Source organism: Caenorhabditis remanei, chromosome I (assembly GCF_010183535.1).
Source record: "Caenorhabditis remanei strain PX506 chromosome I, whole genome shotgun sequence".
Classification (NCBI taxonomy): domain Eukaryota; kingdom Metazoa; phylum Nematoda; class Chromadorea; order Rhabditida; family Rhabditidae; genus Caenorhabditis; species Caenorhabditis remanei.
This window is the reverse complement of record NC_071328.1, coordinates 421,786-440,696: the sequence shown is the minus strand read 5'-3', so window position 1 is coordinate 440,696 and position 18,911 is coordinate 421,786. Positions and strand designations below refer to the sequence as shown.

The window sequence follows — 18,911 nt, the reverse complement described above, 5'->3', positions numbered from 1 at the left end:
TTTATTTTTGTCGAAAACCTCCAATAATTGATGTAAAATACTAGTTTTCAAGTAGTTTTTGTTAAAATAAAAAATAAAATAAAAATTTCGATTTTCGGAATTTTTTTCTCAAATTTAAAAATTTCAATTTTTCATGAAAAACAGGGATTTTCAATTCAAAATCAAGTCACCCGTTAATTAGAATTTCTGATTTTTTCTGTCAAATTTATAAATAAAAACTATAGTCAAAATTTTTAGTCTTTAGGTGTTTCTCATTGAAAAACTGCAATTTTCACTTTAAAATTAGTCAAAAAGCTGTGAATTTTACACGAAAACCTTTTTTTTCACTTTTCAAAAAGTTTACACAGAAAGAATCATGAATTAGTATTTCAAATTTTAAAAAACTTTTAAAACAAGTTTTTCGATAACAAAAAACCAAAATACTCATTTGCTAGCTCTCTGAAAAAGTTCAAAATATTCAGTATTACCAGATGTTTAATGTTTCTGATTGAAAAACTGCTATTTTCAATTTAAAATTAATTTTTTAAATTTAGACATTTAAAATCGCAAATTTATTGTTTCAATTCGAAGAAATGCTTAAAAAACGAGTTTTTCTATATCACAAATAGTTATTTTCGCGATTTTCACACAATTATCTTCATTTTTCGCTCTGAAATCCTATTTTTTCTGCTAAAATTCCCCATAAATTTAATTTTTCAGTATGTCAAATGGGCCTGAAACGGGCGCCCTCCGCCGTAAAACGTCTCTTCACATCCGTGATACTCGTATCGCTGGACTCTACGATTTAGAGAAAACTATCGGACAAGGACATTTTGCAGTTGTAAAACTGGCAAGACATGTTTTCACCGGGGAAATGGTATGAGGATTATGAGGAAACAATTTGGAGAAAATTCATTAAAAATGCGCCAAAAAACTCAAAAATAATTAATTTTTTGTCCTGAAAAACTTTAAAAACAGCCATCATCCTAGTTAAAAACTCAAAAATTTGCGTTTTTGTTATCCAAAAACGGGGAAAAGCTTGATTTTCTAGATTTTCAAGCATCCGAAAAAACTGATAATTGTGATTAAAATTGAGAAAACAGGTAAAATATACAATTCTCGACCCCATTATTCGTATTTTTTGAGATAAATTAATTTTAAACTGAATTTGACATATTTAGTTTCAAAAAATGAAGAAAAATTGAGGAAATATAGAAATATTTGACATGAAAACAATTTTCTGGATATGTAACTGCATTCCTTCAAAAAAAAAATTATTATGTTTTGAGCAAAAAGCAGTTACATATCCAGAAAATCGTTTTCATGTCAAATATTTCTATATTTCCTCAGTTTTCCTTCTTTTTTTGAAACTGAATATATTTATCAAATTTAGTCGAAAATCAATTTATCTCAAAAAAGTACGAATTTTGGGGTCGAGAATTGTATATTTTGAAAAAAAAAAGCAATTCGGTGGAATTTACAGTTAAAAACTCAAAAATTGCCTTTTTGTTATCCAAAATAGAGGAAATTCAATTTTTAAGCATTCCTGCCCAGTTTTTGTCAATATTTCTCAAAATTTGCAGGTGGCCGTCAAAATCATCGATAAGACGAAAATGGACGAAGCGTCGACATGTCAAATAATGAAAGAAGTGAGATGTATGAAGTTGGTTCAACACGCAAATATCGTTCGATTGTATGAGGTAAGAGCAAGGCTCGAGAAATTGAAGAGAATTGGTCAAATGTAACAAAAAAATGTGTGAAATTGATGAAAAATGAGTGAAAGTTAACAAAAACCGGTTGAAATGGAGGCAAAAACATTGAAAAATCGACTATAAATAGTAGAAATTAATCATTATCATTTAAACTTACTGAAAATCAACAAAAAGACATTCAGAATCGGCAAAAACAAATCGATAACAAGGAAAATCACTGAAAAACAATAAAAATTAGTCGAAAATTGGCAAACGTAGTTAAAAAATCACGAAAAATATGAAAATAGGGTATTGTTCACTGGTTTTCAGCAATTTCAATCTGTAAAAATCAGTTTTTTGTGACAATTATTGAGTAAAATCAATGAAAATCGGTTTCTGAACAAATTTACCAAGATTTATGTGTATTTTTTAGCTGTTTTAATCAATTTTCGGACTTCTTAAACGACCTTTGACCTATTTTTCAAAAATTCAAAAATAGTTCAAAAGTCGTCTTAAAAGTCAGAAAATTGATTAAAAAACAGCTGAAAAATACACATAAATCTTGGTAAATTTGATCAGAAATCGATTTTCATTAATTTTAGTCGATTATTGTCATAAAAACCGATTTTAACAGATCAAAATCGCTTAAAACTGGATTTTTCGTTCAAATTTTATTTTCAAGTCACAATTTTTCAGGTGCTGGACACCCAAACGAAGATCTTTTTGATTCTGGAACTCGGCGACTACGATCTCCATGATTTCATCATAAAACACGAGAAAGGTGTCTGCGAATCACTGGCTCAACAATATTTCTGTCAGATTATGACAGCTATCGACTACTGTCATCAGTTACATGTTGTGCACAGAGATTTGAAGGTAATTAAGACTGAAAATCACTGAAACTCGGTGAAAAATGAGTTTATTCTGTTGAAAATGTGCAAAATAGTACAAAATGTGCCGGAAAATTATATTATTTTTGTAAAATTTAATGAAAAATGAGAGTTTTTAGCTGAAAATGTGAAAAAGAAACCCAAAATTTGCCGGAAAATGAAATAATTTTGAGTTTTTAATCAGAAAATCATGATTTTTCACTGAAATCTTGTGAAAAATAAGCGTTTTTAGTTGGAAATGTGAAGAAAAAAACCCAAAATTTGCCGCAAAATAATATAATTTTGTGGTTTTTCATCAAGAAATTGTGAATTTTCTCTCAAATTTAGTAAAAATTGAGTTTTTCTAGTTGCAAATGTGCAAAAAAATCACAAAATTTGGCTGAAAATTGAATAGTTTTGTGGTTTTTTTAATCTGAAAATCATGATTTTTCACTGAAATTCAATAAAAAATAAACGAAAACTCTCAAATTTCTCGAATTTTCAGCCAGAAAACGTTGTGTTCTTCGAAAAATTGGGAATGGTGAAACTGACGGATTTCGGATTTTCGAATAGCTACGAACCGGGCGAACAGTTGAGTACTTCGTGTGGATCACTCGCTTATTCGGCTCCCGAAATTCTTCTTGGCGATTCTTATGATGCTCCGGCTGTTGGTAAGACGTTTTTAGGTGTTTTAAATGATTTTCAGGCGAAAATTTGGATTTTAATAGGTAAAACCTCAAATTTCATTCAAAAAAACATGAAAATGTTTCATTAAAATTACTTCATTTCCTACACTTTAATATTAGCAGTCCACCCCTCTTACAACTGCGCTCCACCGCGAACGAGAGAATATCGACGAGAGACGCAGAGTTTTTTTTCTCGACACAGATTTTCACAGTTTTTGACTTGTTTTCCCTATTTTTCAAAAGTTTTTTTGAAAATTGTTATGTAAAACACCGAAAATAGGTCAAAAACTGTGAAAATCTTTTTCGCGCTAGAAAAAACTCTGCGTCTCTCGCAGATACTCTCTCGTTTGCGGTGGAGCGCGGTTGTAAGAAGCCTGATGTGCTAATAGGAAAAACCTGAAAATTTGTTTCAAGTTTTTGATACATTTTTCTGTTTTCGGACGTTTTTTTTTCGAATTTTGGCGATTATTTTGATTAAAAACACATTTTCTTTAGAAAAAATGCAAATAAAAATCGAAAAAAAAAAGAAAATTTATTATTAGTGTTGCTCAAATTCGATAGAACGAGCTCAAATAGGTTTATTTTGTCTGGAAATGACACAAAAAAAACGTTCGAAATTTGCGATTTCATATCAAAATATTAAGAAAATCGCAATTTTCCCGAGGTAGAAGAATTCATTATTTTTTCAGAGAAACCCCGAAAAAAACCCGATTTTTGCTGGATAGAACTTTAATATCTTTCAAAATGGCTGAAATTCGGTCTAACAATGACAATTTTGATTTTTCTCATAAATTGCACTGAAAATATTCATTTTTATGCAATTTTCTCATTTTTCTGTTCAAAAAGTGATTTTCAACTCTAGATCACACAATATTGACATTGTCACCAATTCTCCAATACAAATTATGAATTTCAAGCGAAAAAATGAAAAAATTCTATAACTTTTTCTCATTTCCTTTCAGATGTATGGTCACTTGGTGTGATTCTCTACATGCTCGTCTGCGGACGTCTTCCATTTCAAGAGGCCAACGATTCGGAGACTCTGACGAAGATTCTCGACTGCAAATACTCAATTCCTGATGTGTTATCCGATGAGTGTAGACTGTAAGTGATAAGCTCCGCCCACTTTTAGAGCAGTTTTGCCGCATGGATGCAGTTAGAACTGTGCCGCAGTGAAGTTTCATTGAACATTTGCAAAAAATGTCCATTTGCATTGAATTTCTTGAAAAAAAAAACGGCAAAAAAGGTGTGCGGCAAAATTGCTAAAATGGGCGGCCTACTTTAAGCTCCGCCCACTTTCGGAGCAGCTGGAAATGTGCCGCACTTGCAATGATTTTAGCGGATCAGCTTTTTTTTTGGAAAAAGCCGCCAAAAAATATGCTGTGTGGCAAATTTGCAAAAATGGGCGTGGCCTGATTTCAGCTCCGCCCACTTTCTGAGTAATTTTTCATTATTTTCATCGGTTTTCATGGAAATTTTCGCTTTAAAACGCCCATTTTCATAGAATTTTTGCAAAAAATATTATGCGCGGCAAAATAGCATAAAATGGGCGTGACCTAATAACTTCTTAATTTTGCAGTTTAATTCAATCGATGCTCGTCCGTGAACCATCGAAACGAGCGAGTTTGGAGAAGATTGTTTCCAGCTCGTGGGTACAGGCAGGAGATCGAGGATTGTCTACGGTAGGAATTGGAAAATTCTAGAAAATGTTAAATTCATAAAAATAGAGAAAAAATCGATAAAATAAGCGATTTGAACGTACCAGCTGACAAAAACTCGAAAAATCTGTTGATAATCGTGAAGCTCCGCCCATTTTTCGAAGGAAAAGTATCTAAAATTCCTGGAAATTTCATCAAAAACTGACGAAATTCTGGTCCTTTTTTTTGCAATTTTTCAATAATTTTCACCAAACAATATTTCCATTTTCGCCGATTTCGTCAAGCTTCGCCAATTTTAAAAAGAAAATTCTCGAAAATTTCTTCAAAACTGATGGAATTCGGTTTTTTTTTCACAATTTTTCAACCCAAAACCCATTAAAATCAATTCATTCCAGGCGATCCCCCTAATAGTACGTCACCATCTGCCAAGCTCCGCCCACTCGACAATAATCGAACAAATGGTTGCGGGGGGTATTGCGACAGAAGAAGACATCCTCCGATATCTGGAAAACGATGAATACAATTCGGTGACAGCGACGTATTATTTGTTGGCTGAAAGAGTTTTAGCCTCATATCGAGAGGAACAAGCGAGAGAACTACTCGCAAAACATATTGAAATGTCAGATATCGAGGAAGGGGGCGGGGCTTCGTCGTCCTCCAGAGGCGCCGTTAATTCGAGGTGTCGAAGTAGATCAAACTCGTGGAGGGCTCGACCGTGTTCCATTCTGAAAGAGGAGAGCGAGGAGGAGTTGTCGTCGTATTTGAGATCCGCCAGTCGTCAGAGTAGTAGGTTAGTATGGGGAAAAAGTCGATAAAATGTCGAGAAAATAGGCTTAAATTCTATAAATGGTCGATAAAATTGATCGAAAATCGTTTAAAAAATCGATAAAGTTGGCTTGAAATCGACAAAACAGCCCAAAAATAGTCGAAAACCGACAAAAACAAGAAAACTATCATCAGAGCGCACTCTCCTCAGTATCATAAGTATCATAGGAAAATTGGTCGAGAAAATTAGCTTAAAATCTACTAAAATCGACACAATCTATCAGATTAGTGATAGCAATTGCGCTCCAATGACAACAAAGAGTGAATTTCGATAAGAATTCGATAAAAATCGATAAAAACGAGCAAATTGTCATCAGAGCGCACTTTCTTTGTTATGATTTTCATATTGTATGTTGCAAGTGCGCTCTGATGTCCACTAAGAGTGAATTTCGATAAAAAGTCAATAAAAACCGACAAAAAACGAGCGAATTGTCATCAGAGCGCACTTTCTACGGTATTGAATGTTCCAAGTGCGCTCTGATGTTAAAATTCTGTGAAAATCGGTCAAAATCACACAAATTTGTCATTTGATCGCACTTTCTTCGCTATGAGACTGATGTCGGTTGCAAGTGCGCTCTAATGGAATACCGACAAAAATTGGTTAAAATTGATCGTTTTTATCGATAAAAGTCGATAAAATCCCTGAAAATTTCCAAAAATCCCTCTCTTCCCACATATTTTTGCACGTAAATGTTCTGTTTTTTTTGAATGTAGCATGATTATATATTGTTTTAAGTTGGGGGACATTTGGACAAACACACACATAGACAGACAATGATGTGAAAATTCGAAGTTTTGGGTCAAAAAATGTGAATTTCGTCTAAATTTTAACTTATTTGATGAAAATTGAACAAAATTTAGGATTTTTAACCAAAAAATGACTTTTTGGACATCCAGACACACAGACAGACCAAAAATCTATATTTTTAGTGTCGCCGCCCTTTGATGTGGGCGGAGTCAAGTCCGGATGTCCAGATGTCACAACAGTCGATTTTGGACATCCGAGGCATACAGACAAACAGGAAAAGCTTAGAAATTAGGACATCCGGACACACAGATCTCGAAAGTCGTGTATATCTGTGTGTCAGGAAGTCCGGGTGTCTTATTCCTTAGGTTCCGGACATACAGACATTCAGACAGACATCCGGACACATAGATCTCGATAAGCTTCCAAATTGAGGACATCCAGACACACAGACACACCTACAGACAAAAAATCACCAATTTTCTTTTTTAATCTATCGAAAAGAATGTCGTTGTCCCTTCGGGGGCGGAGTCTTCCAAAAGAGACTCCGCCCCCTTATCATTCGAACACCCGCCAGCTCTGAGAATCGGCATCTATCTGTGTGTCTGCGTGTCCAGATCTCCTTACAGTCGGTATTGGACATTCGGATATACCGATTTATGTTTAGGAAGTCAGGTCTCGAATATTTGGACATACAGACGCATAGACACACATACAGACCCAAAATCTCAATTTTAGTGTCGCCACCCCTTCAAGTGGGCGGTGTCTGCTTTTATCTGTGCGGCTGGATGTCCGGATGTCTTTCTACTTAGTTTTTGGACATCCAGACACACAGACACACCTACAGACCAAAAATCACCAAAAAATGTCGTTGTCCCTTCGGGGGCGGAGTTTCAAGACTCCGCCCCCTTTTCCCCGCATCCCAATCTATCCCTATCCCTGTATTCATGTCTTGTAGATTCTTCCCACTGCACGATTTTGTGTCATCACCACGAAGTGCGAGTCGATGTTGTAGTGCACAAATGTCACGACAGAATTCCGAAGAAGCCGTGAGTCTGAAGTCGTTGGACGTCGGCGACGCCATCCGTCCGACCACATTCTTCATTCCCAATTCATCTGGAGCCGCGACGACGTCACAGACGCCGACCACGCCCACATCGATCATCGCATCGAGTCGATTCGATGACGTTCTGTCGCCGATTGACGAGCGAGATGGGGGAAGTGAGACGGATATTCAGAAGAGAACGACGACAGAAATACGACGGAGTGTTTTGAATGATATTGTGGATGACTCGTTGAGTGGAGAGGAATACGCGTTGAGAAAATCGAGTGATAGTTGTTTGCATGCACATCATTCGTTGTTGAGATCCGCATCGGCGAAACGATTGCTTAGAAGGTTCGGGGAAATTTTGGGTTTTTAGGTTCAAAAGTGATAAAAATTGGGGGTTTTTAGGTTAAAAATGATAAACATTTTGGTGTTTTTAGGCTTAAAATGACCAAGTTTTCGGGCGTGTTTTTATTTAAAAAATTATCACTTTTTCGGTTTAATGTGATATAAATTTAGGGTTTTTAGGCTTAAAATAGTAGAATTTTCAAGTTTTTAGGCATAAAATGATAAACATTTCAGATTGTTATCAGATAAGCATGATTTTTTGCTGAGATTTAGTGAAAAAATAAGAAAAATGAGTGTTTTTTGGTGAAAATTAGAGAAAAATCTCAAAATTTTGATATTAGCACTGCACACTTCTTACAACCGCGCTCTACCGAAACCCAAGAAAATTATGTTTGAAATTGAGAGAATCAGAGAAAAAGAGACATTTTTAAGGGGAATTTCGGTGGAGCGCAGTTGTAAGAACTGTGTCGAGCTAATACCGATATTAAGGGGAAAAATTGGGGGTTTTCAGGTTTAAAATGATAAAATTTTGGGGTTTTTTAAATCAAAAAAACCATGATTTTTTACTGAGATTTAGTGAAAAATGAGTTTTTTTTTTGTTAAAAATGTTAAAAACTCATATTTTTCTGACTGAAATTCTCATTTTTTGCTCATTTTGAACCTATTTTTCGCAACATTTTTTTCAAAAGTCGTTAAAAACTCAACTTTTGATAGAATTTTTATGCAAAATCGAACTTTCTGGTTGGAAAATGACCAATTTTTGATTTGTCATCGAAAATTTGCTGTCAAGAAACCTAGTAAATGCGCTCTACTGACAATCTAATGCTAATTCTGTCATTTTTCTTAGAAAATGACTAAATTAACATAGAATTATCAGTAGAGCACATTTGCCAGTTTGACGCGGAAGCTATGCCCAAATTTTTCAGGCGAAATGACGAAATCTGCAATAAATAGTCTCCTTTAAGCGATTTTTGATGTCATGAATCCATTTTTCTATAATTTTCTTCTATTCTATCAACTTTAAATGTCCAGTTTTGTGTTTCAGATGTCCCCACCACTCCTTCCACTATCCCTCATTTCTATCTCTTCTGAAAATCTCTAACATTCCATTTGCACATTTCCAGAAATTCGTCTCCATCCGTCTCAATGTTCTCCGGAATCCAACGGGATCGTGTCAGTCCACAAGCAGTTCAAGAGTTGCTTGATTTGAATCGATTGGGTAATTATCTAATTATAATTAATTGCATTTATACTAATTTTCTTCCCAGAAACCCATTTTTCCCACTAAAATCACAGTTTTTAGGATTTCCAGCACCTCTTTACTGTAATTTGTACATTTTTAATTACAGGCGGAGCTCGTGGACGTGCGGCCAGCCCGGAGAGCGTCCGGAGTAGTCGATCGCCGTCGCCACCCGCATCGAGTAGTGGAAGAACGTCGCCAGGTAGGAGAAGAGATTCTAGGCAATGGTCGAATTTCCCACTAAATTTCAAAAATCCCAGTCGGGAAACTTCGAATTTCGGCCATTTTTTAGTTTTTGAGGATTTATGAATGTTACATTCTAGGCTCGCATGCCTAAATACTTATGCATGCGAGCCTAGAATGTAACACCTCCCCTTTTAAGTTGAATACAATATAAAACAAAAACGGGAGAACCTAGAAAAAGCTTAACTACTGGGAAAGAGTGAACTTAACAAACGGTAAGATTTCAAAAATGGTTTGACAATAAATTTTGATGGGGATTTTACATTTCGAGTCGATTTACGAAGTGGTTGCGGCGATGGTGTCCTCGGTTTGACAGGAGTTTTCACTTTGGGCGGTGCGTTGGTGAAGTTGTCCGGGCGTGTAGTTGAACTTCGCATAAAATCCATGAGGTCCAACGTGCCCAGTGGAACATCCTTAATTGGATCATCACGTCGGCGAAGCTGATTTGAGTGGCGGATCCAGGTGGCGTCGTTGACCAAGACTTTGTAAAGTGTCTTTCCGATGCGATTCTATGTCATCTCTGAGTCATTCCGGTGGCCTAGGTTTTCAATAGCTAGGTTTAGGTCAACTTTTTGAAATTTTGTTCTGAAAATACCGAATAATCATTCAATTCCGGTGATATTAAGTGATTTGGACGGCCGAAGTTTCAGTTTGTCCGAATCTAGGCCAACCGTATTTGGAAACAGGAAACATGGCGCTTCAGAATTGTCGAAATTCCACGAAATCTTATTTTCGGCTGAAATTTTGGCTTTTCTGACCAAAAAGGTGTCCCTCACTCAGAAAAGAGATAAATGCGCTCTACTGACAGAATACAATCGTAGAGTCCTTGTGGACAAGCTGATATTGAATTAAATTTTAATTAAATTTCTTCGTGGAATTTCGACAATTCTGAAGCCCCATGTTCCCTTTTTCCAAATACGGTTGGCCTAGATTCGGACAAACTGAAACTTAGGTCGTCCAAATCACTTAATATCACCGGAATTGAAATTCGGTATTTTCAACAAAAAAAATTCAAAAATTCAGACATTTAAGAAAACGTTTTCTTCAAAAACTGCTCGAAAAGATTTTCACAAAAAATCCAATTTTTCCAGCAATGTCAACAATCTCATCGATGTCTCGTCTGAAAGTGAGCTCAGCGAGTGTGACGAACAGCGGAATGCGTAAACTCTCCTCATCACCACATTTACTCGGAATTTGTGAGGAGGTTAGTAGTGGATTCTCAATGGAGCACGTTTCCAAAATCTCTTTCATTTCAGACTGAAGACGGCAGTGAAGTGTTCCAATCGACATCGAGTCGACATCTCCGCACCCTTGACGATCGTGGCGGACGTGCGAATCGGTAGGATAAGCCACGCCCATTATTATATATAACTTCTGAAAATTGGCTGAAAATTCAAATTTTTCGTAAAATGTTGAGCATTTTTAAGTGAAAATTGTTTTTTTTTTAAATTCAATTTTTTAAATTTGAGCTGAAAATTGGCTGAAAATCGACATTTCTAACTATAACTTCTAAAAAATTGGCTGAAATTGTGAATTTTTCGAAAATTTTAAAGCATTTTTCTCTGAAAATCGCTGAAAAATGACTCCAAATAAGTTTTTTTTCCTAGTTTTTGTTCAATTGTTTCTAATTTAAGCTGGAAAATAATCTGAAAATCGGCATTTCTGACTATATATAACTTCTGAAATTGACTGCAACATCAAGTTTTTCGAAAAATTTTTGAGCATTTTCAATTGAAAATCGCTGGAAAAATGACTGAAAATGAGAGTTTTATTGCTTTCGTTCTGGACCGCCCATCTAATTTTGTTAATTTTGGTTCCAGATCGGCGTCCACTGGTTTGGTGCATTTGCCAAGTCGACATCACTCAATCCATGCGACGAAAAGCTCCGCGGCCTCGTTGCTCACGACTCCATTCGTGACGAAGCCACTGACGTCTTCTGGTGCTTCTGGAGTATCAACGACATCATCTGGAGCATTTGTTCAATGCACACCGAACACTTATAGCGCCGTCAGATCCATTCGGCCACGCCAAGCGATAGTATCCCCCGATATTCTGAGAAGATACGATCCGCATCAGAGATTTATCGTCCGGTCGAAACGAAGCACGTCGTGCTCGTCTTCTGACGCGTCGGACGATGATGATGGACGACGTCTGACGATGTTGTCGACGACGAAATGTAAATTTGATGAGAAGGGAAAGAAACGGGACGAGGATGATGAGGATGGAGGCGATGGAATGGGGAGAAGGACGACTTCTGGAGCAGGAGCCAGTGGAAATGGAGGAAGTAATGGAGGGGGACGACAAGGGAACAGTCAGCAAGGTGTTGGAGGGCAGCAGAGTCAGGAGAAGAGGTAGGGAAAACTGGAAAATTCAAATTTTTGTTTGAAAAAATTAGCAAAATTTAATTTAAATTTGAGAAATTTATCCCTAAATCACCACTAAACATGACAAAAATCATTTAAATGAGACTGAAAATGACTCATTTTGGGACAAAAATCGTTGAAAATTGTAAATCTGGCGAGCGAACGGGGGATGATTCTGTTATAACCCCCCGGAAAACTTCGTTAAACCCCCCCCCCCCCCCCTGGCATAAATGTTGGAAAACCCCCCCACAAACGCTTGATCAGAGTGGTGGGGGAGCATATCAGTGTTTATCCTTTAAAGGGAGGTGTGGGGGGCTCTATCAGTTGTTTGTTTAGGCTGATCAATATTTTCGAAATTATTAATTTTTCGGGATTTTTTCGACTATTTGCCTATTTTTGGACTATTTCTTCATATTTTACCGACTTTTTAATTACAATTCCGCTTTGTAGAGGTCGCGTCTATTTTTACACTAGAAATTTTGACAAAAATTTGAGATAATTTCTGTTATGACGTCCAAATAGGGCTTTGAAGCATATTTAGCAGCGAAGTGTTTTTTCAAACCCGATTTCGAATTCTCATTGTTTGAATATAGGCCCCCACCATTTGAATATAACCCCCCACCATTTGAATATACACCCCCACCACGTGAGGGACCAGGGCTGTGCGGCAACAAGTTGCCGATTGCCGAAATTGCCGAAGTTTTAGTTGCCGAGTTGCCGTTGCCGAATTCGGCAACTCATATTTCGGCAACAATTTGATGTTGCCGAATTTCGGCAACTTTTTTTCGGCAATCCGGCAACAATTTTATTATTTTGTAAATGATAAATTTGTTGAAAAAAAGTATTTTAAAAAAGCTATTTCCTGTCAAGACCCGCAGAAGAAAGTCGCTATGCGCCTTTAAAGTACTGTAGATTTGAATTATTATTTTTCCATCTTATCGACCTCAGTTGAAAACTTAGAAACCCATGTTCCTAGATGTAAATTATTGATTGAATATCTACTTCATACCGAACTACACAAGTGAATTTAGCCACAGGCACTCACGGTTAGAGAACAGGATAATTCCGAAGAACCGTCCTGAACATCACATTGGAGAAACCCATGTTCCTAGATGTAAATTATTGATTGAATATCTACTTCATACCGAACTACACAAGTGAATTTAGCCACAGGCACTCACGGTTAGAGAACAGGATAATTCCGAAGAACCGTCCTGAACATCACATTGGAGAAACCCATGTTTCAAAATGTAAATTATTGATTGAATATCTACTTCATACCGAACTACACAAGTGAATTTAGTCACAGGCACTCACGGTTAGAGAACAGGATAATTCCGAAGAACCGTCCTGAACATCACATTGGAGAAACCCATGTTTCAAAATGTAAATTATTGATTGAATATATACTTCATACCGAACTACACAAGTGAATTTAGCCACAGGCACTCACGGTTAGAGAACAGGATAATTCCGAAGAACCGTCCTGAACATCACATTGGAGAAACCCATGTTTCAAAATGTAAATTATTGATTGAATATATACTTCATACCGAACTACACAAGTGAATTTAGCCACAGGCACTCACGGTTAGAGAACAGGATAATTCCGAAGAACCGTCCTGAACATCACATTGGAGAAACCCATGTTTCAAAATGTAAATTATTGATTGAATATCTACTTCATACCGAACTACACAAGTGAATTTAGCCACAGGCACTCACGGTTAGAGAACAGGATAATTCCGAAGAACCGTCCTGAACATCACATTGGAGAAACCCATGTTTCAAAATGTAAATTATTGATTGAATATCTACTTCATACCGAACTACACAAGTGAATTTAGCCACAGGCACTCACGGTTAGAGAACAGGATAATTCCGAAGAACCGTCCTGAACATCACATTGGAGAAACCCATGTTTCAAAATGTAAATTATTGATTGAATATCTACTTCATACCGAACTACACAAGTGAATTTAGCCACAGGCACTCACGGTTAGAGAACAGGATAATTCCGAAGAACCGTCCTGAACATCACATTGGAGAAACCCATGTTTCAAAATGTAAATTATTGATTGAATATCTACTTCATACCGAACTACACAAGTGAATTTAGTCACAGGCACTCACGGTTAGAGAACAGGATAATTCCGAAGAACCGTCCTGAACATCACATTGGAGAAACCCATGTTTCAAAATGTAAATTATTGATTGAATATCTACTTCATACCGAACTACACAAGTGAATTTAGCCACAGGCACTCACGGTTAGAGAACAGGATAATTCCGAAGAACCGTCCTGAACATCACATTGGAGAAACCCATGTTTCAAAATGTAAATTATTGATTGAATATCTACTTCATACCGAACTACACAAGTGAATTTAGTCACAGGCACTCACGGTTAGAGAACAGGATAATTCCGAAGAACCGTCCTGAACATCACATTGGAGAAACCCATGTTCCTAGATGTAAATTATTGATTGAATATCTACTTCATACCGAACTACACAAGTGAATTTAGCCACAGGCACTCACGGTTAGAGAACAGGATAATTCCGAAGAACCGTCCTGAACATCACATTGGAGAAACCCATGTTCCTAGATGTGTTAAACGCATATCTAATGCGTACGAAATTTAAAAAAATTATTCAAGGAATCAAGAAAGAAAACAAGCGCACAAAACGCGAGTGTGAGGGAGAACTGACTGTATTCTATCTACCTAGCGTTATATGGGCATGGGGGCGTGGCCTATTTGTCATCATCTATTAGATTTCCCATCAAGATAAGTGACAGGTGTCAAGGAGAGCAATAAGTACACAGATCGCGGCAAAGAAAAAAAAGAATACGCAAACCGTCATCTTCACATTTATAAATAAAAACATGTACCAAGTTGGGACACCTGTCACAATTTTGATGAATAACGTGACGAAATTCGAGGGTACGAAAACGTATAATAGCTGTTAGGTGCTGTATAAAATGGGGATACTGTATTATTGATCGAGAACACTAGTCTGCAAGAAACCAATTAATTTGGTTTGTTCGAGCTCGGTCGCGTATTCACAGGCACTTTTTAAAAGTTTTTTAGGCAAAAATCTAGCAGAAAAAATCGAAAAATGATATTTTTCTGCGTTGTCTGAGCTAAAAATTCGAAAAAAATCTGTCATTTTTAGATGAAAATGAGCAAAAATAATCATTTTGACGTTTCAAGCCAAAATCCGGCGGTTTTGATTAAATTTTGGCGTTTGGCGTTTCTAGCTGTAGTTTCGAAAACCGTGGATTAATAGGTTTTTATGAAAAAGCAACAAAAAGCAGTCATTTTCAGCTCAAAAATTCGAAAAATGACAATTTCCAGCTAGTTTTCAGCCTTAAAAAATCATTTTTTGCTGAGAATCGCTCTGTCTCTCTTTTAGAATGAGATGATAGAGGTTAAAACTAAATCTGAAAATTTTGAAGACGGAAATCATATCATTGAAAATTTCGACGAAAATTAAAGATTTTGACATGTCTTTTTCAAAGGATACTGTAGCTTAGTGTTGTTGGAGGATTTTCATCTATTTTTCAGCCTAAAACAATTAATTTTTTGCTGAAAATCATTTCCATTAATTTCTCCTTCAGAATGAGATAGCCAGGACAAACAGACACTACGACATATTGCCAGAAGTTTTGTGTTTCTCTGTCTGTGCGTATGCGCGTCCTGGTGTCCACTAAACTGAAAACTGTTCTAAAAAACCGAAATTTAGCTGGAAAGTTACCTGGAAAACTCGCCGTTCGGCGCGCCAGATTGACAATGGTCATTGATTTCCGTTTGAAAATGAGTCTTTTTTTTTTTAATGTGATTTTTGTCATGTTTAGTGTCGAAATTTCGATGGTTTCGAAACGTCTCGGTTTCCAAACGGCGATTTAGAAATGAATGTCTTAAATTTTGCTTATTTTCAGAACCTCTATCATCCCATTCTTTACAATTCTAGCCGCTTTCAGCCAAGAATTTTTCAGCTCCTTTAGAGTCACAACGTCTTCAATATCTCATTTATCTTCCAGATCGACGGACGTTGCCTCCCTTCCACTCCGCCCGATTCCCGAAATGACACTTCTCGATCAGACACTTCAATCGCCTGATGACAGTTCGGAATCCATTCGGAATCGAATTCTCTATTCCTCTCTGAGCACTCAGACGATGATTCGGAAATGGACTGATATGGATTTGTGGTATGGAACGCCGCCGAGGGATTATGAGTGAGTTTCTTGAAAAGAAAAAGGAATTTCAGAGTTCTAGAGAGGAGGCTGCAAATCGGAAAAATGACTGAAAAATTTGAGATTTTGAGCATTTTCAACTGAAAATGGCTGAAAATGAGTTTTTTTCCTTGTTTTTGTTCAATTTTTTGAATTTGGACTGAAAAATAGTCTGAAAAGCGGCATTTCTGACTATACTTCTAAACATTGGCTGAAATTCCAAAATTTTGAAAATTTTTGAGCATTTTCAGTCTAAAATTGCTGAAAAATTGTTTGAAAATCGACATTTCTCACTATATATAAGTTCTGAATATTGACTGAAAATCGAGTTTTTTTCAAAAAATTTTGAACTTTTTGGGTTTTTTGTCACAATTCACTACTGCCAGATGTCTGTCTGTGTTCAGCCAATTTTCAGAAGTTATATATAGTCAGAAATGTCGATTTTCAGACTATATTTCAGCCAAGACTCGAAAAACTAGAAAAAATAATTTTCAGCCTTTATTCAGCGATTTTCAATTGAAAATGCTTAAAATTTTTCCAAAATTTTGAAATTTCAGCTAATTTTCAGACTATATATATAATTTCAGAGACCGCTCCTCATGTCACCACGAAAAATCGACGCCTTGGCTTCGTTGCCTCCGTCGAACCGCTTCTAGCCACGACCTCATCCGAGAATCCGACGAGAAGACGTCGTCAGAAAACGGAGACGTTCCAGAATGTGCCACGTCATCGTCGTCACCAAACGCGACGTCTTCTGAGTCTCCAGAATCTTCCACGACGACCATGTCGCAGACGTCGCCATTGAATATTCAGAATATGTATAATAACGGATCGAAATTCTCATTCTTGAATACGTTGCCGATGGAGAAAGTGGATCGGTGGTTGCAGTGTGCTGAATTTGTGTTTTAAGAGCGGGAGATTAGGAGGCTGAAAATCAGAAAAATGGCTGAAAATTCAATTTTTGTGAAATTTTGAGCATTTTTCACTGAAAAACGTGGAAATTTAACTGAAAATCGCTGAAAAATGACTGAAAATAAGATTTTTCGAGTTTTGGCTAAAATATAGTCTGAATAGTGGTTTTTTTCCCACTTCTAGATGTCTGTCAGTGTGTCCAAATGTCCAGAATCTATTGAGGACATCTGGACACCAGGACACACAGACAAAAGAAAAGTCCAAATTTTTTAAATTTTTCACCGATTTTGCCTCAAATTTCCCCAATTTTTACCGATTTTTAGCTAATTCCCCCTTATTTTTTTCCAAATTTTCTAATAATTCTCTATTTTTTCCTCTTCCAATTGCGTCTTTCTATCATTTTCTCTCTCTCTCTCTTCTACCCCCTTCTAGTACACATTTCTCTTTCTGATTTCTAGTTTTTTTGCCCCGGTTTTTCACCCATTTTCATGTACGATTTTCTCTTTTTTTCCCCACAAATTTCTATAATTTTCCCGCATTTTTTGAATATTCCCTTCATATTTTCATTGCTACAAATGATGGAAGTGCGCTCTACTGATAAGCGAGCTGAAAATGGTTCCTTTTAGTTCCATTTTTCTGGAAATTGACAAAAATCAGTCATTTTCAGCTCTGAATGAGAAAGAGTTTTAGCCTGAAATTCAGTCTTTTTCAGCCCAGAAACACTGATTTATCGATAGAGCGCAGTTGCATCTACGAAAATCGTGCGCTCTGTCGATAATCAAGCTGAAAAGGCAAACAATTTCTCATTTTTACTCAAAAATTGGGTTTTTAACGTTTTCTTTCTTTGAAAATAGGCGCAAAATGAGAATTTTAGTCTGAAAATCAGTCAATTTCATGAATTTTTCAGCCCAAAAACATATATTTATCAATAGAGCGCACTTGCATCTCCACGAAAATCGGCTCCACCCCCCCCCCCCCCCCCCCGCATAGTTTGATTCTTTTAATTTAATTTTTCTCATTTTTCTAATAATTTTCCTCTCTCTCTCTCTGAAATTTCTGGTGAACTCCTTTGTCTCTTTCTATTTTTCTATTTTTTAGACAGATATTTATAGTGAGAATGTAATACTGTATGATTACAACACAGAGCTTATTTTCCGTTCCTTTCCCCTTTTTTCCCTTTTTTCCCCCACAGAGATATATCTTTTATTTTGTAATTATTTTCCGCTAAAAAAGATGAAAAATGAATTGTTTTATCAAAATTGATGAGAATAGTTTGAAGAATTGCGTTGATTTTCTTTTATATATTTCTTGTCGAAAATACGAAAATTTCTTTATTTTTTGTATAATTTGAAATTTTGCGAAATTTAATAGAAAATAGCGAGAAAAATGGAATAAAATTGAGCTTTATCCGAAAAATTAAACGCGCTTCACTAGACTTCCGGTTTCGCACTGGTCCTTACGCATCCAAATGACCCAAGGCATTGCTGACGCTTTAGTAGTGCAAATTCTTACTGTAGCTTTAAAGGCGCATAGCAAAAAAGTTTTCCTACAGTATACAAAATTACTAAATCAGCCGTTTTCTACCGAATTCAGTGAAGTTTAGGTGTTTTATAGCAATAAAATTACGAAAATTCCCCTAAACTTATTTTTAATTCCCAAAAAGTTGGTTTTTTCCGGTGAAAACATTTTCAAAACATTTTTATCGCGTTATGCGCACAGTAGACTTCTGACGCTTTTCCCGTCTCGCTGACGCATTAAAAGTAGATTTTGGAGTGATATGGTGCTGTGTTTCGCGGGAAACTACTTTGAATTCGTAGGGACCGGATAATTGACACCAATTTTCAAATTTTTTCGAACTTTTGATCAAAAAATTGAAAACAACGGGCCTTGACAAGTATGATCACCATTTGACCTCTAGCCCGCGGGTGCCATTGTTCTTCCCCTCCCAGTATATAAGGCCGAGCGCAAGATCATTCAAAGCCGATCTCCTTGATGCCACCTTGGTTCCATTTACTCACTCTTTTTTTTGCTTTTTACCCAGCGTCTCTTTATCTGTGAGCATAGTTTGTAG

At 36.4% G+C, this 18,911-nt stretch overlaps 1 protein-coding gene across 1 annotated transcript; it reads left to right on the top strand.

The window, feature by feature from the left end:
- Nucleotides 1-700: 700 nt before the first annotated feature.
- On the top strand, nt 701-16,837 carry GCK72_000060 (uncharacterized protein; the record flags this gene model as incomplete). The annotated part of the gene is made up of 15 exons (XM_053722245.1): nt 701-856; nt 1,563-1,679; nt 2,367-2,546; nt 3,045-3,210; nt 4,188-4,329; nt 4,805-4,907; nt 5,279-5,673; nt 7,412-7,849; nt 8,971-9,065; nt 9,196-9,288; nt 10,421-10,533; nt 10,586-10,668; nt 11,150-11,680; nt 15,737-15,931; nt 16,516-16,837. The coding sequence occupies 15 exons, from the start codon at nt 701-703 to the stop codon at nt 16,835-16,837; spliced, it is 3,129 nt and encodes a 1,042-aa protein (XP_053590890.1).
- Between the last annotated feature and the right edge of the window lie 2,074 nt (nt 16,838-18,911).